Source organism: Meleagris gallopavo, chromosome 1 (assembly GCF_905368555.1).
Source record: "Meleagris gallopavo chromosome 1, MGAL_WU_HG_1.1, whole genome shotgun sequence".
In the NCBI taxonomy this organism is placed as follows: domain Eukaryota; kingdom Metazoa; phylum Chordata; class Aves; order Galliformes; family Phasianidae; genus Meleagris; species Meleagris gallopavo.
This window is the reverse complement of record NC_139404.1, coordinates 14,976,953-15,001,725: the sequence shown is the minus strand read 5'-3', so window position 1 is coordinate 15,001,725 and position 24,773 is coordinate 14,976,953. Positions and strand designations below refer to the sequence as shown.

Genomic DNA, 24,773 nt, shown 5'->3' with positions numbered 1-24,773 from the left:
GAAAAGCCGGTGGAGCACGCCAGTTACTGTCAGTGCCAATAACAAAAGCAAATCCAGGGCTAAAATGATCCAATGGAAAAATCTCAGAGAGAGAAAATCTACTTGTCATATGTTTATATGTGGCTTAGTAGGAGGGTTCCTTGGACAAGACCCAAACTTGTGACAAATGCGCACAATAATGAGCAATAATTATAATCTGGGGTGCTGAGAAACCATAAACAGGTTGAACTTGTTCAGTACTGTCATCAGCCTTAAGCAGACAGGCCCGGCCCTGCATGCGGCACACTGCCTCACGCGCACTCATGGCTTCTCTCATGTGACAGGCTACCAGGCACCCATGGCTCCCATGGTAGTGACATGCGCTAAGTATACAGGGATTTCTAGATCAGGTCAACAAAGGAGCCATTCCATGCATATCCATGTACATCTCCATACTACTCCTCAGGTTTCTGGACGTGCATTTGCCACCCACACTGCATACAACCTTACTTGTTATCCTCGTGTTGCATGCAATTATTGTGCTGCTATAGCTAGCAACGTTGTAGGTGTTGATGGGGGACCTCAATGATAGCATTACTAAGTAGTGTTAGCATCACGCATAAAAGCTTCTTCATGCTGCCTCATTGCACTAAGTACAGTACATTGTAATCCTAAATCATCGTCATTCTCTTCAGCTCACGCCAAGTTTGCTGTGTTTTAGATGAGAACAAGGTTAAGGAGAGCAGATTTGTTGCTGGAGAGCGATGGTAAGCAATGCAATGGCATTCCCCAAACACAGTTATGGGATGCTGCAGGAAGGGAATTCTGCCCTAGCTGCAAGGGGTGCTGTTGCCATGGGAGCTGTGCTAGGGCTGGGGTTCAGCAGCAACAGGATAGATGGTAGGGGTGGGTAACTAGTTTGGAGTATTTTTGGTGTATTCTGCTGCTACTAACAATTTTTTTCATAACGGTAACATAGAAGCTAAATGTTCAATTGGACTACTTATTAACTATTCTAATTACTTTTAATTGGGTCAAACCTTATTGCTACAAAAAGAGGAATTTCTGTCATTGGCAGCAATAATAGCAGGCTTTTTTGGCTCCTCTACCCTTGGATCTGGATGACCCTTGAACTGATGCAATGTGCAAGTAACTCAGCCAAAGACAATAAAGTTCGGCCAGGACAAACAGATTTGGAGCCAGAGCTGCATACTCCTGGCTCCATCTGTCTTTCCATAGCCGCCCACAGGGAGCAGACTTTCACAGAGCTATAAAGTGCCACATTATATGTGCATGGCATTCGTGATCAATCAGAGCAAGAAGGTCATGCCTCAAGGAGCCCGCTGGCTGGCAGAGGCACAACACCGCAGGAATGGGAAAGAGAGTACGGGCTATAGAGATGAAGAGGATCTACAGCAAAAATAAAAGAATAACAACATTTTGTTTCTATAACGAGATGATTAGCAGATGAGAGCTTTATTCCTGGAATGATTTATGGAAACTGTCTGAAACAGCATTGACAAATCACACACAGACCCAGAAATCTGAATAACTAAAATTGGTTTTGTTGCTATTTTTTTTTTTCAGATGCTGTATGTTTACAAAATATGTATACAAGTAGAAATTTGCTTAGAATTTTTCAGCACAACTGTTTCTATTGGAAAACGTCATTTCTTTTTGTTAACTATCAAAGCATTTTGCAAAAAGAATGAGGCAATTTCGGGCAAATCCTTTGTTCTAGAAGTTTTACATAGGACTTTTCATTGTTTTGCAAACAAAACTTTCAGTTCTTAGTGGAAACCATTCTAATTTAAAAATCTAATTTTAAGTAAAAGAGTAGAATAATAAATAATAAAAATAAAACATTCAGCTATGCATGAACAAAAATGTCAACTTTTCACCTTTGAGAAACGTTTCTCTGGCTTGCTGGTTCAAAAATAAGAATATGAGTCTTTGAACCAAACTAGGGGAGCTCTGAAGAATATGTAAGTATATCAAATCCATGCAACATGTCACATCATGTCACAGATTTCCTTTTCCTCCTAATGCCCAAGGAGAAAAGAGACTAAGTAAGTGTATTACAGTCCTAAAAACGTCCTGGTATGTAGTAATCTGTTCCTTGTTTTCCGGCTTTGCCCACTTGTGTCATTTTAGATTAAAGTCTGTAAGACACTCTTTGTAACATTTGTTTCTCCCAACCACAGTGTTCCTTTATCCTCATCTGAGTCAGGACCCCATGCAGTTTCCAGAGCCCTCAATACTTTTTTTTACAGCTCACTTCCTAAGTCTCACTTGTGCAGTTAGACAAGCAGGAGAGCAAAGATGGGATCAGCAATAAAACTAGATTACTGTCTTTTGGCATAGAAAGTGGAGCTAGACTGATCCAAACCTGGGTTTTCAGTTTGGCAATGCAGAACACCAACCCAGGCAACAGCATCTTAGAGGTGAAGCACAGTAACTGCCTCATCATCAGTGACACACTCCAGCTGCAAGGCTATAAACCACAATGATGCACATTCAGAGACCGCCGGGGATGGATATGGTTTTGGCTGCTGAGGGTCATATTCTGTTCAGTCCGTCTGCAAGTACCAACAGGCTATGAACGTACACTCCACAGTGGCTTCCTGCCACTTACAATTTAACTGCTTCTCCTTTTCCAGCTCCCTATTCCAAAACATCTGCTCATTCTTCTGCAGATTGCACACTTGACCTAGAGACCTAAGTGACTCAGGGATACTAACAGTACTTTTAGTATCACTGTAGTGAGTACAGACCTGCTCTGCAATTACTCCGATCATTGAGTTTAGCTCCCTGACCCCTCTTTTTAATGCTCGTTGTCATAGCATCAGGTCTGAATGAACTAGAATGCTGACATTTTTACATTCTATTGTATCCTGAGGGTCAGCAGCCATTAGTACATTCTTAGCTAAGAAGCGTTAAGCCATGAATCCTCCTCTTAAGGCAAACAACATTGAGAGCATACTGCCAACTTAAATGGTAAGTGGTAGATGGTAAAGCCTTGCTGTCAGTCAGTGTCATTTGGTTATTGTTAACTTGTTTACACTGGTGTGGTAGTTGCTGCTAATGTTAATGGAGGGAGGTAAAGGTCAGCCTCACTAATACATACACCCAAGGAAGGGATTTCATAAAAGTTTTTACAAGAATATGCAATTTACCTCCTTCTCTCTGAACTATGTGGTACAGATGAACCACATGCAGGATACACTCCAGATCTTGATCTTGGTAGCCTTTCTCATGCATGTCTTCCACGGAATCGGGATAGATGACCTGATCACGCAGTGTTCCAATGGACATGTAGGGTCTGCAAAACAATACAGAGAAACCAGTCATCTAAAGCTGACTCCAAGAGAGTGTATCTTATTGAGGATCTATGAGCAGAGTACAGTACTTTAAATACCACGTTGCTAAAACTGGATTCATCTGCAGATACATTGTGGGTGAATGTTTTTCTAAACTTATCTTAGGGATAGTGTATTGTTTACGTAACAGTTGATTACAAAACAGTAACACGGGTATTATTACTATGAAAACAAAATGACAGAACAAACATCCATTTCACAGCCCATTCTGAGTGTTTTTACTGGGAATAAGAAGCAGCTTCTGAACTTACCACATCCCCTGACCAGGTAATCTCATCCCCCATACTAAAATAAGCTGTCCCCACACTGGAACCAGGGTTGACTGTCATGAGCTTTGCACAGGTCCTAAAAATTCTCCTAGCCTCTACACAAAGTCATTTCAAAGAACAGATATACAGTAGTTTAGATGCTAGCAGGCCATCCAGGCACCCTAAGACAGCAGCTGCCTCCCACCCAATTACTGGGGAAAACAAATAAATGTCAACAGTAATTGTGAGAATAGCTCTGTTTATTCCAAGTGATCCCAATTCAGCATCTGTTTGCAAAGGCCAGGCCACTATATGTAGAGGCCTCATGTTGATAATCCCCATTTCTGATCTGCCTCATCCAACCAAATAGTCAGTGACTTTATCAACCACATTGATGCTGTGTGAAGACTAGACTTATAAGGACTCACTAGGTAGTCCTGGAGCTGAATTTACTGAAGCAGTGAGATGCTTTAGGATCATAATTTGGGCTAGCACAGGGAACTTTAATGCACCCTAAAGAACCTTGGATTCTGATGGATCATTTGAGAAATAGGGCCAAAGACTGCTGGTCACAAGGTTATCTAGTTCTTACAAATTGGAAACAACCTGAGAACGATCTATAGGAGTTTGAGTTCAGAGGTGAATGTAAGAGCTAGACAGTCAAACTCAAGACCCTGACCTCCTTGTTGTGCCAGGAGTTACACTAACTCCCTCTGGGTTCATCTGCCAAAACAATATTTGTCTTATTAAAGCTCTGGCAATGGCAAGGGCTGATAACACAGAGGAGCAGCTAACACTGGGCCAGCAATAAGGAGTTTTTCAGGCAGCTTACTCTTGCCACAAAGAACAGATTGTCGTTTTTGCTGTTGACAACCACATTGGTCTGTACCCACCTGTATTTACACTATTTTCACCACCAGCTGGGTGAAGGTGGGAAGAGCAGGGGATCTAACTGCTCACAAACAACTGCTCATCTCCCTGCTTTGGGCAGCATGGAGCAAAACCAGGCTCAGATAAAAGCACTGCTGGTCCTTTTTGTTCATCATGAGCAGTGAACCATTTACCTTAACAGGGTTGTTGCAAAACCTTAACCCTAAACATTATGTAATTTCATGAAGTAATGATAAATTACATTTCCACAAAGCTCTTAAAATAAATAAATAAGTAAAATCTGCAAAGGTCTTTATTAATTGCATATGTAGAAATCACTTCATCTGTGCCAGACTGCTGCCATCTCTGGGACAGAAGACAGCAACTCCACCTAGGCTAAGAAAAATTTAGCTGAGGATGTGCAGAAGACTATGCAATTTAGGTGAAGCTGTAAGTGAGATCAAGGAGAAGAGCTACCTGTCATATAATTTGTCTGGGGATTAATATCCTACTCTTCTGAAGTATGATTCTATAATCACTAACAGCTCTGAGATTTAACCTACAGCAAAACCAGGAAGGCAAAGCTCAAAAACACTACATGAGGCCTCCTGTTCTCATGCTGAGTCACCAGCACCACTTCCTGGTACAGCTGGATTTTCCTTGTGGTCTCCTGTCTGAACGTACCGGTTGATACCAAGCTCATCTCTCTCCACCTAGTTTGTAAAAAGAAACAAAAAGCCCAGCCTGCAGTACTATAGTGAAATCCTTCAATTAATAATTAACAGAAAGGAAAAGTGGTTTCAGGTTATGGGTCTGTCCCAGGATGTGGGAGAGTAAGTTCTGCTTCCTCCATCTCAGAAGGAGCCACTCATGTTCCCGAGGGTGCAATTCATCTTGCTTGACATAAAGTCTAGGGCTTCAGCTCTTGCCAAAACAGAGAAGCCCCCCTGTGGTTGATTTATTGCATTTATTTTAGGGTGGGAATGGATTTCCTCCTGGAGTTGTCTTTGTCGCTCGGTGGGGGGCATTGCACGGACAATGAACTTAGCCAACTTCTGAAGGGCCAAAGCTAGATGAGCTTTCTCTCATGCTAAGCCACACTTACCTACCTATAACTTGGGTTACTGAAGACAATAATCTCTTCATCTATCATGCATGCCACATAGACAAACACACTAAAACCTGTTAAATATCAGAGGTTATTGCAACAGAGTTTACATGTTTGATAGCTAGACATTAGGCAGCAAGCAGTCTGAGAAGCTGGATACAGCAAGTATAAAATCATGTCTTTGCTAGCTAGCTCCTTGTTAAAAGAATGGCATTCGTTACATTTTTAGCAGTTCAAACAACAAAACCAGTCTTTTTGTCCTGAAGTTACACTCTAATTTAACTGGTCATAATTGATTTCTTATGAAGTTTTTGCTTTCAGACAGAGTGTCTGGGTGTCTGGCTGGAAGAAAGCAACTTCTATGCAGTATGGGTCATAAGTCTCTGACAGTAATAGCTCTGCAATTATTATCATTCTTTTCCTGCTTTCTGACAAGAGAGTTGATTTTAGAGAGTATTTCAGATCAGTAATTTTTTTTTTTTTTTAAACTTTGATATGAAACATCCAGAACACTAAGCAAATGTACAGATTCTTGCCTAGTTTTCTGGAATTTCATAGCATTTATTGGTAGAGACATTTTCAGCTCTTACAAAGTGATATCTTTAGGCTAAGTTTGATGTTTTTATTGTTGCTGTATGGTGCACTTAGTGCTTCACTTTGTAGAGCTGTAACTTCATCTTGCTAGTAACAAGCTGTCATCCCCAAGGTTTAGGAATTCTCCCTTGCAGTGCAGGCTTTAAAGAAAGATGAAACCAACACATGCTGCAATCTGAAGCCTGGGATGTGGACAGTTCCCCAGTGCCCTGTTGATGCATTACATTGTATACAACACGGGCAAAACATTAGAGAAATCACTTGGGAGGAAGGGCAAGTGTTGCAGTTGATACCATCTCTTTATTGCTGATAGCTTTGGTGGAGGGAAACCAGGGGCAGGTGGTATGAAACAGATTGGAGTACATACCAGGCACTTGTCTTTCAGAAACGCAGGATAGCTGACACGTAGGAGATGTTAGGCAACACCAATTCAAAGGGATGGTAGATTAATGTTGCACACTGAAAACGGGCAGTACTAATATCTGTTAAGTCATTGATGTCTAAGAAAAATGGAGGGCTTCACCTTTTGTGTACTGAATTAAGGAAGATGTCTTGCTTTGATGCCAAGAAATTTCCCAATTTTGAACAAGCCAAATCCACATGTAACGCTTACAAATATTTCCTGAATGTATTTAAAGGTTTTTTGATCTTCTAAGCATATAAACTGTGCTAAAAGAACCAATTACCTGTTCTGACATCCAGTATGTTTAAAGAATTATATCAACTAATCAAAATTGCCCAGAGAGGTTGTGGATGCCCCATCCCTGGAGGCATTCAAGGCCAGGCTGGATGTGGCTCTGGACAACCTGGTCTGGTGGTTGGTGACCCTGCCCAAGGCAGGGAAGTTGAAACTAGATGATCTTTGAGGTCTTTTTCATCCTAGGCCATTCTATAAATCTATGAATACACACTTTGAGAGTCTCTAAAGCAATCTGAATGGGTCAGAATCCTAACTAGAAGCACTCTGAAATAAACAAGGGACTGAAAATACATCTTAATTAAGTGGTTGGCGTCAGAAGTTAAGGTAGATTAGCCCAGGGAACTGCTTCTAGGTACAGTCCGTAGGGCTCCTTGCCTTCCTTGGCATAGGCTGTGATTAACACTTCATCCTTGGAAGCTGAAGTCTAAAAATATGAGGTCTGTGATTCTGAAACCCAACTCCATGCCTCCAAATCAGGATTTGACTAGTCATTTGCTGTCCAAGTATGGCTGCAGTTATTACTACCCTACTGTTCTCTCAAAGAACCAAAGTTACATGAGAAAAGACTAATCCTCAAGAAAATGAGGTGTGACACAACTATAAACTTTTGACCAACCTATCTTTAATGTTTCTGTTTCTGGCTGAAAGGTGTGTATTTAATATAACCAAGAAAGAGAGAGGGGGAAATGCTACACCTGAGATTCTCCATTACAGACAAATTGCAGGTTGGATTTTCAAATGAGACTGGGATTGTTTCCAAGTGCCAGCTATGACATCAGAAGCAAAACATACTTCAAATTTAGGAAAATTTATTCAAGAAGATGACACTGGAGCCCAAGTTCTAGCCGCATAGGTGCCTTCCTAGGAGACCTGAAAGATCATCATGAACACTAAAGAAACTCCAGACATGAAAGCATAGCTCACACCTACAGATATGCCCAGATGTCCTCAAAATCCCCAGAAGGGCTTGGCAAGAACAAGCAACAGTTTCAAACTGAGCACAAACCACAGTGGCTACTAGGCATGCAAGATGAGGGTATGTATTCTAAGCTAATGGTCAGCAAACCTCTCCTAAGAATTGGGTTCAGGCTAAGTTCTCAGTTTGCAGGGGATCATTTTCCCATTTTTCTAGGCTAGTATCCAGGTCAAAGAGAAGTCAAAGAGAAGGGCACTTTCTGATCTTCCCACTGAAGCAAAGAAAATGCTGCTTAGAGATAGCAATTGTGTCCAAAAGGAGAGTAATTGAAAAGAGCCTAATTATATACTATACTGGTCAGACTCCTCAACTGGAAGGAAGGAGACTTCAATACCAGTCCTCATACCACATATTATTTACGTTGTTTCTTTTCAATCCAGTGCTCTCTAATCTAATACGCAGTAGTAACCCCTTCTGTATAAGCACATTGATGGGGGTTCTAATTTTATTTATGTGCCTGCTCTCAGGAGAGGACTTGCTATAGACAAAGAAGTTAAACATTTAGTTCTCAGTCTGGCACCTACATGTTAGCAGAGGCAGGAGTTCAGACATATACTCAGAGATTCCTATGGATTAACTCTAGGTGGCTCTCTATACCTACCACATAAGTTTCCTGGATAATTTTCAAAAAGCCCTAAATCTCCTCTGGACTGCCAAGGGCATCCACGTGTATTTAAAACTTTCTTTCCCCTTGCTATAGCCAAGTGTCTAATTTTTAGGTGCTGGAATACCATAGTTGGAATGACCTCAGTAGAACTCCAGCTCTTGCCACACTCCTGATGTAGGTTAAGAGGAAAAACTCCAGTTTCAAAAGCAGCAAAACTTATTGGTGGTAATGCCCAAGAAATTCCAAGTTCCACTAAAAAAAAGGTATCCAGGTTCCTAATAGTTTTTTGATGACATTAACAAAATAAACAGCAAAGAAGCAATGAAAGCACCATCACCACCTCTTTAAATAGTGAATGTGAAATCAGTTCTTTGATGGTTTGTATCCACTACTTTATCTCACACAGAAGCTGATAACATGAAAGACTTAAACTAGAGAGAATAAATAATATAACATCTCGCAAATGTTCAAAAAAGCAACAGCATCAGTTTATTGCACTGTATCTAGTTCAAGGGATTTTAGGGCTAGCTATGGCTTTAGCAACATAAATAATTGATCTCTCTTTAAAATACTCTAGGTAACTTTCCTCTCCACTCATACAGAACTACTCATGAACATCGCTAAATATTTCAGATGGATCAGTTACCAGAGCAGAACGTAACCAGCCTATAGCCATTAACACAGTTCATGGGAAATGAAGTGCTCAGAACAAAAGATTAATTCTCAATGCACACAATTAGAATCAAAGACTGGAAACACACTAGTCACTTTATGGCTTCTTCTGCAAAGAAAAAAGTATATCTCCAAGAAAAAAATCTGGGAAGAAATAATAAACAGAAAGATAAGCCTTTAACTTAAAGCATTCATGCTCAGGTACCATCTCATCTCATGATTTACTTATTCATCACTACTAAATACTTACAATATAACTAGAAGTGGTCAGACGACAACTTAATCTTAAAAGATTAAGATGCCATCTTCTAAGATTAAGGTGAACAATTTACAAAATTATTTTTTCCTTTACTCTATTTGTATCTTGTGATAGAGAGAACAAAAGAACACATGTATAATTAAAAATAAAAAATAAAAATTAATCAATTGAAAAAAATAATTAGTTATTAAATAAATACGAAAATAAAAATAATAAAAAAAAAAAACAACAAACCAAAGCTCAGATAATTTGTCCAAACATTGAGCAGCTATGCAATCTGAAATAATTATACTCCCTGCAATGAATCAAATCAACCAGCCAGTTAAATGAAAGAAAAATGTTTGCAGGCCCAGTCTTTTCATGTCATCCTTGTGATAAAAGGATCAGCTGGAAGGATGACCAGGAGATCAATGAATTGAAGAGAGAACATAAAGCTATTCTGGACACAAGTCTGGCTTCCCAGTTCTGCCAGGCACACTCAACCCAAGAGATGTTTCCAATCTTCATCACAGCAGTGTAACACAACGAGTGAGGCAGCTTCCCTCTTTCAGAAAAAATCCAGATTATTCATGGTTTTGCATATCAGAAGCGATACTGTATTTCAGAGAGAAGAGGAAGTGCAGACATCAGGTGCTGCTTTTACTTTGAGTTTCTCCAATGCTTAGCTGTCTATGCCATTGTTTGTTCAATGCAGTGGAACATAGGTATGCAAACAGTACCAGAGCAACACCATGTTTCCAATGAGACACAGGTAGGAAGTCGCACACTGCACTGACGTTGCTCTCTAACCCTCTGCAAAACACTTCTGCTTTACACACACCAGAATATAACACAAACACACACTGCACGTGTGGATATATGGAATGTTCAACACCCACTGCAGCCCTCTTATATGCATTACAGATACCTGAAGTAGCCTCACAGGTGCTGCAGTAATCTTTAGCAGAAACTAAAATTGATCATTAATGTAAAACTTTAGGCATAAGCGTGGAAAAGCCTTCCCTATTTGGAAATATATGCTTCCACCTAAGCTAGGTTATTATTCTGCTCAGCTTCAGAAACCCACCTGCTACATGCTCCCATAACACTATCATATAATGGCTCAAGAACAAACAACTGAAAACACAGTGCTCTGGACTGCTCAGCTTTTGCAGAACAGGCCCATCTTGCCTTGAAGTTACTCATTCAAGTCTGAGTTAGTCACCCTAGGCTCTCTTCGTGGTGAACTGGTGCCTCCAGAAGGTCTTGCGTCTTCGATATTTGCCCTAGGACCCGGGTAAACAGCTGCAGTGGGCTGAACCAGAAAACTGTTGTACATTGAGGAGTTTACAATCTTTGTAACTGCTAATTGAGTGGGCACAGTCTTTGGCCGTGCTGCACATGCAAGTTGGCCCTCAGGCCCATGCTGCACCACACTTATCACTTGGCGGTTGCACAGATTTAGTTGGCTAATCATAACAGACAAACCTGTAGGCAGCTCCTACTTGGCATCAGCAATCACACCACCTGCGTGTCCTGTCTTTATCTTGAAGGGAAGCAGCACGTTCTCATGCCAACATCCTTCTGCTTGACAGTGGTAACAATAAACAGAATTGTTTATTTCTAAGACAGTCCTATCAGAGCTCTAGAGAACCTTAGCACAGATAGGATGGCTGCAGCATGTGCCGCGTAACTCTGGGTTCCAAGCAACTGTAAGAACAGTGGTCACTAAGATGATTAGGAGACTGGAGAACCTCATGTATAAGGAAAAGCTGAGAAAGCTGGGGCTAGAAAAAATAAAGGCATCTTATCAATGGGAATCTTGAGAATCTTATCAGTGTATAGAAATAACCTGAACAGAGACAGTAAAGAGGATGGAGCCAGGCTCTTTTCAGAGGTACACAGTGCCAAGAGCCCATGGGCACACACTGGAACACAGAAGGCTCCCTCTGAACACCAAGCAGCACTTCTGTGCTATGCAGGTGGCTGAGCACTGGCACAGCTGTCTGGAAGCTGTGGATCTCCTCACTGGAGATCTCCAGAAGTTGCCTGGCCATGGCCCTGGGCACCCTGCTTCGACGGTCTGTGCTGGGGTAGGGGTTGGGCAGAGGGACACAGAGGGCACTGCCAGCCTCAGCCATCCTGTGTTTCTGTGGTTATCTTTGCTACCAACTTATTCATTCTATTATCAATTAAATGAATTTTAATTGATGTCTAACAGAAAGTCTTTGAATGGCTCTGTTACTGGGACTGACAGCTTTCACCGGTGCACTGCAGCAGTGAATCATCTTTTGGAGGTAGATAGTTCTATCTTTAACAAGCTCACATAAGGATGTCTAACTTCGTGCTTAAATGAACTTAGACAAATTCTACCTTTATTTTGTAAGTTCACTGGTGTTTTTTAACTTGTTGGGGTGGAGGAATACTTGTGTCCAAAACAGCTCATATTTCTCCCTCTGGAAAGTGGATCATTGTTAGCCAATAGTTCCATGTCTCCAAGGGAATGTAGAACAGAATCACCATTTTGAATAAAACTTTATTTACCTTGGAAACCAAAGTGAACTGGAAGAACAGAAGGTGACATCCTTAGGCCTGCAAGAGCAAACCCTAAGAAAGGTGTCTGAGTGAGCATATCATGGAGTGGCTGGGAGACGGCTGAAGGTCCAGTTCACCTTGGAACTGGGACACAGTTCTGAATCCTAAGGTACAGGAACAGGCAAAAACCAGAGCCTGTGTTGTATGGGAAGAAGTATCGCCTTCTCCTCAAGAGGGAGCTGTTGGCTACATCTACTATATGGATCAGAGAATCATAGAATGGCTTCGGTTGGAAGGGACCCCAAGGATCATCAAGGTCCAATCCCTCTGCCACCGACAGAGCCACCAACGTCCAGATCTGGTACTAGACCAGGTTGCCCAGGGCCCCATCCAATCTGGCCTTGAACACCTCCAGGGATGGAGCATCCACAGCCTCTCTGAGCAGCCTGATCCAGCACCTCACCACTCTCTCTGTGACAAACTTCCCCTTGACATTCAAAATATGGATACTCCAGAGCACAGGACTCCGCAATAAGAGTTTCTGATTGAGAGCTAAAGCAACAAGTAGAGGAAAGGTCTTCTTCCCAGGGCAGATGATAAAGTTGTTATTAGGGCTATCACCTGCTCCCAAACCCAGCATCTCTTCAGTACTGTCACAGAATCATAGAATGGTTTGGGTTGGAAGGGACCTTTAAGATCATCTGGTTCCAATCTCCCTGCTACAGGCAGGTTTCTATATAGAATAAAAGTTGAGTATGTATCAACATGTCTTGATTCCTCACCTACACCCTCCTGTTGACATTCCCAGAGCCGTAGCTTGCCCCAGACAGTCCCCTAATCTGAAGGGATTGAAGGATCAAAACCCCAGTACACACTGAAGTCCTTCACAAACATCAGACATATGTTGCATTTATGTAAATACATCTTAAATCTAAACTCCAAATCCCAATGCAACAAGTTGACTAAAGATTTCAGCCTGGGACTTCTGCAATTCTTTGCCTAATAAAAAAACTTGTAAGCTTTAATCAGCTGACTGTGTCTGGCTGCTACCTTACGTGGCCTGAAAGGGAGTAGCTGCTAATCCATAAAGCCATTTTCTACCTATGATTACTAGCATAGGTAAAACTTGTTCACAATGCACTATCCCTGTGATCAGTCAGCACAAAGCAAGTTAAAAATCTTCAAATGTTACAGCTGTGAGTGAGCCTTCAGTGAGAACAGAGAGGTCTCCTTGTGATCTTGCCCTGCTAAACTCCAGCTAACCCACAGGGCAGTAAGACAAGAACTTTTCTGTTTTAAGTGAGGTAAGAAAGAACTCCCTTCAATCAGAATGGAGAATTTCAAATACTTCTACCTGAGTCACAGCAAGATGAAACGGGAGAAGCTGTACCCTGGCCAAGGGGATAGCCTAACAGTCCTCACAGATGCAAGGTCACCCCTTCTAATCAATAGCAAAGGACTGAGTTAACCTGCCTTTATCTTGAAAACAAGCAAACAAAAAAACTAAACAACGAAGTAGCAGCCAATACCTTAGAGCAAACTTGTATCAAGATAGTGTGCATAACTGAACTACATTATCATATGTTTTACATTATCACATCTATCAATAGATACTTTACTCATGTGTCAAGTAAGTGGTGAACTTTGGAAATAAGCATATTTAAAAGGAGTGCCATGAACTCCATAACAGTATCAAAGAGATGCTGAGTGCGAAGGAATAGATATCTCTATAACATGTAGTAATGGCAAAGTACTGAAGAAGTAAGTCAGCATAGTGGTATAATATCAGCAAAATTCTGATAGGCAATGAAGATTGCTAGCGGTGTTGGCATGTATGGTCAGAGTACAGCATAACGCCAACATCTCACTAAAGTGATCATAACTAAAGACAGCTATATGAGCTGACAAGAGACATTAGGATGTGCAAAATACACCCAACACAGCACAGAGACATTTGAGCTTATCTAAACAAGCTGGGGCAAAGGGACTTGCATAGCCATAGTAGCACAGCACGACACCTGGACTACTTTCTTATCAACAGAGCACACACCAACAAGAACGTAATCTATTATAGAAGAACTATATTATTCACTCTGTATGCATATACTTTCATATGGGGCAATATGGGGTACCTGGAAGTGAACACAACTATTTTGTAAGATGAAAATGTTTAGAAAGTCAACAACTGTTTGGAAAACAACCATACTGTATTGTCAGTGGCCACTACTAACTGTGTCCACGCTTAAGATAACATGGGAACCATACAAGGTTTCATATGCTTATAATGTAAAAAACAAACTTATTGCTTTATTATTTATATCACCCAGAACTGAAACATTCTTGCTTAGTAGTCAAGGACGTTTTTAGAATAGAGAAGAAAAAGCACCAGACAGGAAAAGACTTGCAAAGGAACATCAAAAATAGAACAGACACAAAACCTAACAGTTCAGGAGGGCCACAGAAATATTTAGCTTGTTATGTTCCATACTGTACTAACATCAATAGAAAGACAGCAAGATACAGATATAAATCTAAAGCTATGCAGAACCGACACCATTTGACATGAATACAACTTTATTTGCCTCCATTTTAAGATCTCACAAGCCTGACACTGAGGAAAAAAAAATATTACAGCTCTAGCAGAACGAGCAACAAAGAGTGACAGAGTACCGAACTGGACCACAGAATCATCCTGGAATCATAGAATCATTTAGGCTGGAAAAGGCGTCCAAGATCAACGAGTCCAACCACCAACAAGCCCTATCGAGCCCCATGACTAAACTGTATCCTTTAGTGCCACAGTGTCACCACCACAGTGACTGCTGAGAAAGTGGTCAGGGTTGTGTCTTTTATCAGAATGCCACACGGAATTACAGAGAAGCTATGCCTACTGCTGCAGCAACACAACCCTTCCAGAGAAATAACCAAACGCAGTAGAAACAAGCTAGAGAAAGAAATCAGTAACAATGGACACGGAAGAAGTACATTTGATTAATAATTACTGTTTTCTATGAGTGTCAATCAGTGAATCAATCAAGAAAGAGAGACAAAAGCAGCAATTAAAGTTTTGAATATGTCCTATTCTGAGGAGGCTGAAGAGTCATGGTAAAAAGCTTTGGAACCAACAAGGGCTGTGTGTTACTTGCCTCAGTGCAAATAAGACAATATTTTTTATCAATATCCCTGTGGTGATAGCTGCTTTCACTGCAGCTTTACAGTGCAGAGACAATGAAGTATATTCCTGTGCTGTTGTCAAGGTAACCTGCAAGTACGTAGGTGTAAAATTCTGCAGGCATTTATAATCAAACAAAGAAGAACTAAGTAGAAGAGAGCCAATGCATGCAGAATCTGAGTTTCCTTACAGGTGAATTAGCTGAAACTTATAGTTGAGAGCAACAGCAAGAGTATGCTCACTAATTCCAGTGAAACTTTCCTCTCACGTTGAAGGCAAACAGCTGGAATAGGGCACAATCTGGAGAAATAAGACCAACTTTAGATACACTGCTGATGTGCTATTAAAGGATTGATTGCTTCTTTAACTCTTTAAGTACTGCTAAGCATAGCATACATCTCGTGATCATCTACCTAGCATTGATACTCATGCTACCCATTAGGCATATTTCTTAATTATGTTTAATTTCAAACAATGCTTCTGAATTCTGATTTGAGTCATCATTCCTTCCCAAGTAGAACATCCACAAGCATTCCTCTTCACCCACATGCTACCTTCTTGACCACTTAAGAAACTAGTTCAAAGAGGTGATTAACACAAATGAATTTGACTCTGAGAAGGAGGAAAAGAGATGCAGAAGAAGACATAAGAATACATGCTCTGACAGTTACTAAGACTCTAATAAGAAGTGGTAAGACTTGTTAAGCCTTCTCAAATGAGCATTTCATAACACTGATCCATCCTTGCAAACAAGCCGCTTTTGGCACCACAATAGTGCTGGAGTGCTAAAGGGAAGACAGAAAGCCTCTCTCCTTTTTGCCCACCTCTCTTTTATACGCATGTCACAGCCAGCGCAGAGCTGTGCTCGCAGAAAGCCTTGGATTTACACTCCCTGCTCCTCAAAAGGGCAGTCTGGCCCATCAGCATCTATCAGAACTGTGACTGCCAAATTCTGGAGGGCTGAGCCCTGTATAAGCTGGAAAAAAATATCTCACGATGACTTCAGAGAGGTAAAAATCCAAAGAAGCAGAATAATGTGCCAAGCAATCTATAAAAACATGGACTCTTGAGACTCTGTTTAAAAGCCTGCATAAGGCTAGGTAAAGCTAACTATAGTGTGTTGGCACTGTCATAAAATTTGGAGTATACAGTGAGATAATTCTCTTTTTAATATATCATACTTCTGTGTGTAGCCTTTGAACTTAGCAAAAACACTTGGTTTCCCATGCACTTCTGCAATACCACAAACAGTTGAACATTATGAACAGAGATGAAAAAATAATCTTTTCAGTAGAATATTTTCTTATTTAGAGGTTACCATGTTTTACATCAATACCCATAAGCAGGTAAGGTTCTTTTCCAGGTGATTTGAAGCAGCGAAGTAGGCTGAGTCACAATTACATTCAGCCACAGGCACACAAGAAGAAACTCTTACCAGGCTCCATGGTAACTGTATTGATTCACAAAGTGCCACCTTCACTGTCCTTAAGACAACAATCAAACATAACAGTGCCGTTCTAATTCAGGGCCCTAAAAGACATCCATCAATTTGAGAGACTTTTGCTCCGCCCTGGTTTTCACGTACCCAGCAAATCAAACTGTGATGTAGATGGAACCCAGGTACCAATCCCAAATTCTCTTCACATGGAACCTAAATTTTCCCTAAAGTTATACTGCAATATGTAGGTGATGAAACGAAGGCATGGCACAATTTTTTCCAGTCTGAAGTGTTAGAATTATTTCTAATAACAAGCAGAAAGCAATTCTGACCAAGCAGCAATTTTTACAGAGTTAATTAAATGGTTGCACCAGTATGAACTTCCAAAATAAGCAGCTCTAATTTCAGGACTTTGGAACAATCTACAAACCACTACAGAAATTCTAAATGTATTTTAGAGCCAGGAAGGGACGAAAAAAAAAACCAACTAAGTGTGTAATATATTTCTACCATAAACAAATGAGCTTTTAAAGATCACTCTGAGGTGGAAAAAAGGAAGCAAAAAAATACAAGGACCACATAAGGCAATCCACATCTGATCCAGGAATGTGTAAATTTCCATCTGAATCTCCTTCAAGTCATTCTTAGTATTTCTGCTAGTGCAGTGGTTTGCAGAAGCTATGTGAGACTTCTGCACCACCTCTTAGAATGGTGTCCCTTCCCTCCCTCTGACCTGGAGCACAATCTAGGTGCACAATTCTCAGATATTTCAACAAACTCCAACTGTTTGGAAAGAGGGTGGAACCAGACCATGCCCTTCTTACCCAGGTGGTTGACAAACTCACTTCAGATGTTCAAAGACTCTCTAAGCCCAGACAGCAATTGCATGAGGAAAACAAAGGAGCTCAGAATTCTTAAAGGCATCCTAATAAATCTGACGGCTGTCCTATACCAACGCCTTCACTGCAGTCAGTCACACTGACCCACAAATGCCTAAAATATTTGCACCAGGGGAGGTACGAAATTTCTTCTCGGAAAGAGTGGTGAGGCATTGGCACAGGCTGCCCAGGGAGATGGTGGGGTCACCATTCCTGGGGATGTTCACGAAATGTGGAGATGTGGCACTCAGTGACATGGTTTAGTGAGCACGGTGGTCAATAGTTGGACTAGATGATCTTAGTTGTCTTTTCCAACCTTAATGATTGTATGATCCAAATACAAAGCATTTAAAAAGTGATGGGGCATATTTCTGAGCCTACCAACCTGCACCAAGACAGCTGAAGTCTCCATCAAAGTAAACTTGAGAATCTTCAGCCACAACAGGGAGTATTCTTGTCAAAAGAGTGTTCTCTGTCACTCGCTGTTACCCCTTGGAAAGGGAATACCTTAACAGTGTCTAAAAGGTCTTCTATGGCTGCAGTCTAGCAGGATAACAGAACCAGAAAGGATAATACAAAACTGCTGTTCAGGAAAATAAAATAGTTGCAACAAACTAACCAAAACCATTAAAAAAAAAAAAAAAAAAAAAAAAAAAAAGATTGTTCTCTGCAAGAAGCCAAAGGAACTGAAAAACAGGAACATTAAAAAAAAAAAAAAAAGGCATAGGTCATAAAAAAAAACAGCCACATCTGCAAAATCTAGCAACTTGGGGAAAGGTAAAGGTGGCAGGAGGAGATTGCAACCACCATCTCAGTTTGATGCAAAAAGCCCTGCTCTACCCACACCAGCAGGCAGCATGCATGCTAATTGGGATACATAGTAAATAAAAAACTATTAAGTAAGATGTATCTATTGATTTTGCTTGTAAACAACAAATGCATGCACAGAATTACATCGATATCATGTTGTGATGTGTGAAGGTGTGCTACCTTTATGGTATCACCACCTGGCATCCAATCTTGTGCAAAATTGAAATAAAAAAATCTTGGCTCTGTATGTGGAATTGGCTCAACTGCACACTGGGTGAAAGAACTCCGTATGTGGGATGAAGGAGAGGAGAGCTCATGTGGAGTCAAGGCGTGGCAACGTCCCTCAGATTTCCTGGAGACAATCCAAGAGCAGCATGATGGCCTCAGTGGAACAGGCTGATAGAGAGGTTGTGGAGTCTCCTTCTATGGAGATAATCAAGACCCAGCTGGATGCCTACCTGTGTGACCTACTGTAGGGAACATGCTTTAACACAGGATTGGGCTCCATGATCTCTAGAGGATCTTCCACCCCCTATGATTCTCTGACCTCCACACTGCACCCTTTCTCCAGGGGGATGCTATCAGGATGGACTGCATAGGAGTGATACCTCCAGGGCTCTGCTAAGATGGTGTATGCCAACTTCTGGGGTCAAAGAGGATGGCAGAGATGCTGAATCCTAGATGCTGGCTGAGATATCTGAAATGAAGAAGTGTGCTGGAGAAAACTATTCTAGCATTGCAAAATTAGGGGAAAACAGCTAAAAAAAAACATAATGCCTACAGAAATCAAAAGCCAGATAGGATTGAGTTCCCTCAAACAGCCCCTTAATAAATCTGCCAGAACACAATGAGAGCCTTGATTCTTTAAGACTAAAGGGGACATCAGTGGGAAGGGCTGCAGGCAAGTCAGCCTCAGATATTGCTCTGAGAAGGGACTAGTGCCACACAGAGAACAGAAGTGGCTGAAACTCAAGATTTTCTGCAACAAAAAAAAAATGAGAATAGCTTTTGTGTCATCTAAGAATGAAACTGATTTTAGGAACATTTCACACAACGGGAATTCAGAAATACTGTTTTGAAAAACATTTAATAAAGCATTTTGCTTCAATTGCCTGAATGAAGGCCTCAAGCTGATGAGAAAAGTGATGGCCCAGCGTTCAGCCTGTCACACAATGATAACATTAGTGAATATTGCCCTTGTCATCTCTTTATTTCTGATCTGACTATGGAGTAGAAGCAGGTAAGGTCACTTAAACCAAAATGTTCACAATTGTTCACTATCTGCAATCAGACTGCTTGGAATACTGGAAACGCAGTTGGAACTACCAAAACTTAACACAAAATGTGCTACAGAAGGGTTGAATATTCTCAAAAATAAAAGCCTTGTCTATCTCAAATGGATCACATAACATTAGCAGACACTTCAAAAACGCTGAATTTGATTTTTGCACGCATTCATCAGAAAACAGTAAAACAAGGATTGTAACTCGTATAGCTACTGCAAAAATAAAATCTTTGAGATTTGAGGATAGGAAAACCAATGTGAAAGAAAAAAAAACACTCTGTGTGGAGTTCAAAGTTCGATGAAGTGAAATAGAACAAAAAAGAAAAACTGAGTAAAGACTTATTAAAGAAACGAGGCAAAGAGTGTCTCCAAAACTAGTTTTACCTGTTTGTATATTGGTATTTTCTTCAGAAGAAGAATAAATAAAAATACTCTTCTCCACAACCATTCTGTACTCTTAAAATTATTGCTAATTATTACACAGAACTGCTTCTCGCTAGAGATTTTGAACACAGCAAAAGAAAAAATCATGTTCCCAATGCATTACAGCCTTCAACTGAAGAGAATAAAAACAAGAAATCACATTTTGTAATCACCTTATACGTATTTTGTAATCACCTACTGTGCTTAACTGACTTGTTAGATTTTTATACACCATCTTCTATAAAATAGTTTATAAAATGGCATATGAAAGGGATATAAAGGACATATAGACATATCTATATATATTTACATCTATCTATCTATATACACATATATATAGAGAGAGACATATATATATATCCCTTATAATTACAAACTAAGAACCACTGGTACCCAGTAATCATCAACTTAAAACATGGTGGTCTGTATGGCCAAATACATACAGTGAAAGAGGCCATGAAGCAACTTCACATTTTACTTCTTCCTAACCATGATTTATGTATGCCAGTATATCTCAAAGAGGAGATATTTGTGCATAAACACTGAGGCATAAACATGGGACAAAAAACAAGAATTCAACTGCACAACACCTAATTTCTTAAACAACCAGAATGTAGTTCTTGCAGAAGTGTTCATGAAAGTCAGTATTTTATGAAGACACCAACAAAGAAATCTATAACTCTAAAGCTAGTATGAAGTTTTGTTAAAAGAAAAGACATAAAACAATGAAATAGAAACCTCATATACTTCACCTTCCAACTTCATATCTTGCACAATCAAGTTCTCCTGATTTTCTGCTAGAAAGACTGTGTGTAGGTATGTAAATACATGTATGTAATTTGCTTTTGTTGCCCAACTTCCAAATCAAATTTCTTGTCTACGTAGTAGCATTCAAACAATGCAATTATTTCTTGGAGAATCTAGAACGTTACGTGTCATATACTTTAATTTCAAAATTTTCTCCATGTAGAACTTTTATGACAATGGCTGGCAATACATTATACATAAATTTGAAAACATTATAGATAAATTTTCTATGTTACCCCCATTTGCAGCAAGGAAAATCTGTTCATCAGTGACTATTTTCCATTCAGCTTAATAGCTTGTATTTTTAAACAAGACTACAGACTGTATCATGAATATTTGTTTTGCCCATGGGAAGAAATGAACTACAGAAAGCAATCAAAGATTCTCAGTGTTTGATTTTGCTTCCACAAAACAACCTATTTGGAAGTCTCCAAGGAGACATTTTAGGATCAATTGCATAAATTATTTTAGAGAGTCCAACAACAAGTCAGAACACAAATGAAGAATAAAACAGCCATGTTTCCTTTAGTGAAACGAGCATCTGTTATTAAAAAAAAAAAAAAAAAGAAGGCAGTTTGCAGTTATTATTTGATTAGATTCTTGTTTTGAAGTGTAAGAGCTGAAGTTTTTACAATTATTTTGAACAATTCAAAATTTGGAAACCCAAATATCCTCACTGGTTTTGATCCAGAGTTTTAAAGTGAAATTGGAATATACTAAGTCTATTTCAAACTGTTTCACATTCTAGTTTGTTGTCATGACCCCAATCAACCAGAACTCATTAGCCATCAGGGGACTGCAGTCACCACAAGATGAGTACATCAGCTACCCATTTCCAGTGACTGAAGATCTGCATCAGCAACAACAAGGAATCAATATTTTTTAGCACTCTCAGTACAGCTGAGGTGGTGCTTAGCCCCTTGTAAGTAGGCTGTAAGATATCTAAGATTGAAAATAAGAGCAGCAGGGTCAAAATTCACGTAACCAGATAAATAGGTATCACATACCTTTGTGGTATATAAAACATGTGCTGTGGAGGGGGTTTGTAAAGGACTCCTTCATACACAGGCCACAAACCGCTTAAAATTCTGAAAAGTGAACTCTTTCCACACCCATTGGGACCAGTGATTAAAAGATTCATGCCCTCTTCAACCTATAGTGATAATGAAAAGATGTCACTGTGCAGTGCTCTAAGGCCCCTAGAAGGAATTATGCAAGCATTTATATCAAATTATTAACCCTTTTCATTAATTACCTGCATATTTTTTTAATGCAATCATTCTGGAAACAGTAGAATTAAATATAAAAATAAAAATAATTTCTACAAAGTCTGTGTATTTCTATAAGTGGTGCTAATTATAACATCAATCCATCACAGTCAGAATCAATTATTCTAATGTAAATTCAGTCCAAAGTTGTTAACAGCACAAAGAGCTGTGCTAAGCCATCAGTAATACTAATTTAAGCAACGTGAGCTTGATCAAATGATTTGGAAAATATAATTACCAGTGTTATTTTGGGTGCAACACGTTTGTTTTCATTCATTTAAATAGGACTCTGTGTATATATGAGTGTATATTCATGCACAATCACCGTGCACAATCACAATGTCAATATTTTATATAAACACATTGATTGTTATATTATAATTGCATTACATAATGTCTTTGTTAAGCCAAAGAAATAAATATAATTGTCCCTTTGGTTGTAAAGCTGCAATTTCACAAATCTGTAATTCCTACACTGGAGCCATTGGAAGCTTTGCTGTAACTAGGATCCTGCACTGCTACTTCAACTACTCCAGTTCCATACAGAGGTGATAAGAGAAAAAACCTAAATTAAAAAAAAAACCTTTACCTAAATTAAAGAGCCTGCTGCAATTATTCACATTACTGTTCCAGTCATTTCAACCATTTTTAAAAGTAACCACCTGCATCAGAACATAAGATCAGGATATATATGGGAGAAATTCAGTAAAGGACAGAGAACAGTACCACGTGTAGCTAAAACAGTCTTTTAAAAACTCCTTTTTTTTTTTTTTTTTTTTTTTTTGGAGTAAAGACTCCACTGTTACAGTGTAAAGGACTGCGAACCACGCTGTCACCTATTAGTACTGTTCTTCATTGCTGTCAGGTAAAACTAACTTCAGACTCAGCTTTTTCACAGTTGCTGTGAACTCAGACTTTTAAAGGAGCCCATGTGAGTCAAGCATCCCAATTTTACTGATGTTACCTAACATGGATGTGGACTCTCACATACACCTTTTAAAATCCTAGGTCTAATTTTTCATGTGTCAGCAGCACCATAAATCCTCTCTTCCTTTGAGCACTACACAAGTCTGCCTCTACAAAGCTACTATGCCTACCTTTCTGGACTTCCCCTTTTATCCATATGCTCCGCCAAGTACTTAACATAAGGTACATGAATTCTGTGCTGTTTATGTTAATGTGATGGCAACAATCAGAAGATTCTTGCATATCATCTTACTTTGAAGTTTAGTCTGGAAACCACCACATCGCCGTTCGGGGTAATAATAGGAACATTGTCACAAATTATTCCATGTTCAACATCAATAACTTTTCCTAAAAAAGAAAGAAAAAGCAACATTTAATGTTTTTTGAAACCTCCCATTAAGCAATGATACCCAACAGTCTCTGTGACAGCTGGGAAGCATAAGTTAGTGAGCTCAAAAACTGTTTTATGCTCCTCAGGTTCCTCAAGTGAAAAATTTGGATAGTAAATCTTAGCTGGTCAGAATTACACTGTCAATATTAGCCAAGAGTGTGTAATGAATCCTATATTTTATCATAAATAGACAATATGCATCATAAGTAGATAATGCACTATGAAGACAATTATTCACACACTGCCTGTATTTGCTATATGTTGTTTCAAGCAGGTGGTCGTCATCCATCAGCAAAAAAGTTCAAGGACATGTGAAGTCTAGTTCACCTTTACTTGGAGATTTCACTGGAAAATGAAATCTCCTTTTGCTACCAGCTATGAAACTGCTGGTAGTTCAGTCTTCTCCAGCAATTAGAGCAAAGGAGAATATATTTAATGGCTTGCTTCTACCTGTTTTTAAAGACACAGATACCATCAAGTTCTATTAGAAGTATTAATGGAAATATTTCACTCCAGTAACTAAAGTTCCTATTTGAATTTTAATTACACAATTTTAAATACACAATGTCCATCAGACATTTGGTTATATGTAACACAAGGACTTGGAAACTAATTCCTCTGTGAGTAATTAAAGAAAAAAAAAAACCACACACTACCTTCTCAGTTGCCTGCTGATACACTCTTCCAACAGAACCTAAATAACCAGGTTCACAAGTACCAGAAATTACTATTGCATACAAGAAGCAAACAAAAAGGCTTTCCCTTTGTATCAGAAGACTGCATATTCTAAAACTTAGATTAACGGAACAAAGGAAAATGAAGCTACAGAAAAGTTAAGCTCATTACAACAGGATCTGGTATTTCCTTCAGCTAAGGTTAAAGTCTCATGTCTTCTATTAGAAGGCTCTTTGTTCAGTTGCTTCCAACTTTGCCAAATTACAGCAAGCTGAAAAAAATTTCTCTTTCATTTATCAATCTAAGTGCTATTTGTCCCTAACATAAGTTTCATTTAAAAGAGTTCAGCAGCACCAACATGAAACTGTGGAAAACAAAACTGTTTTCGTATTGAAAAAAAGCCATGATTGCAACCTTCTCATATCACTGACAGGCTCTACTACCTCCAGACTCGTCAATGGCACTCGATATACAGCTGGGAGATCAACCACACCCCATCAGCCATGCAGTTTTCACAGGTTCATGAACAGGCAGACAGATTTGGCCAAGACACTTCTCAGAAAAGGGCTGTACCTTTTTTCACTCCAACTACAGAAATATTTGCATGTGAATTGGCACCTAACTTGGAGAAGATCTCAAGCAAATCTGCAAAATTCGCTCACATTTCTGAAGAATGCAATTACAGTAGAAAAACTGTAGTTTAAAAAAAGATGTATGATACAAAATACTAAGCTAAGTACTAAGTAAACTTCA

General features: G+C 39.6%; 1 protein-coding gene across 1 annotated transcript in view; it reads right to left on the bottom strand.

Moving 5' to 3' along the window:
• ABCD2 (ATP binding cassette subfamily D member 2) overlaps positions 1 to 24,773 on the bottom strand; it is a 46,665-nt gene that overhangs the window by 10,749 nt on the left and 11,143 nt on the right. The window contains exons 5-7 of the mRNA XM_085217484.1: positions 23,208 to 23,302; positions 21,728 to 21,873; positions 3,156 to 3,301 (exon numbers count right to left, since the gene is read on the bottom strand). Of these exons, the coding sequence (XP_085073610.1) occupies positions 3,156 to 3,301; positions 21,728 to 21,873; positions 23,208 to 23,302 (387 nt within the window). The remainder of the gene's footprint in view (positions 1 to 3,155; positions 3,302 to 21,727; positions 21,874 to 23,207; positions 23,303 to 24,773) is intronic.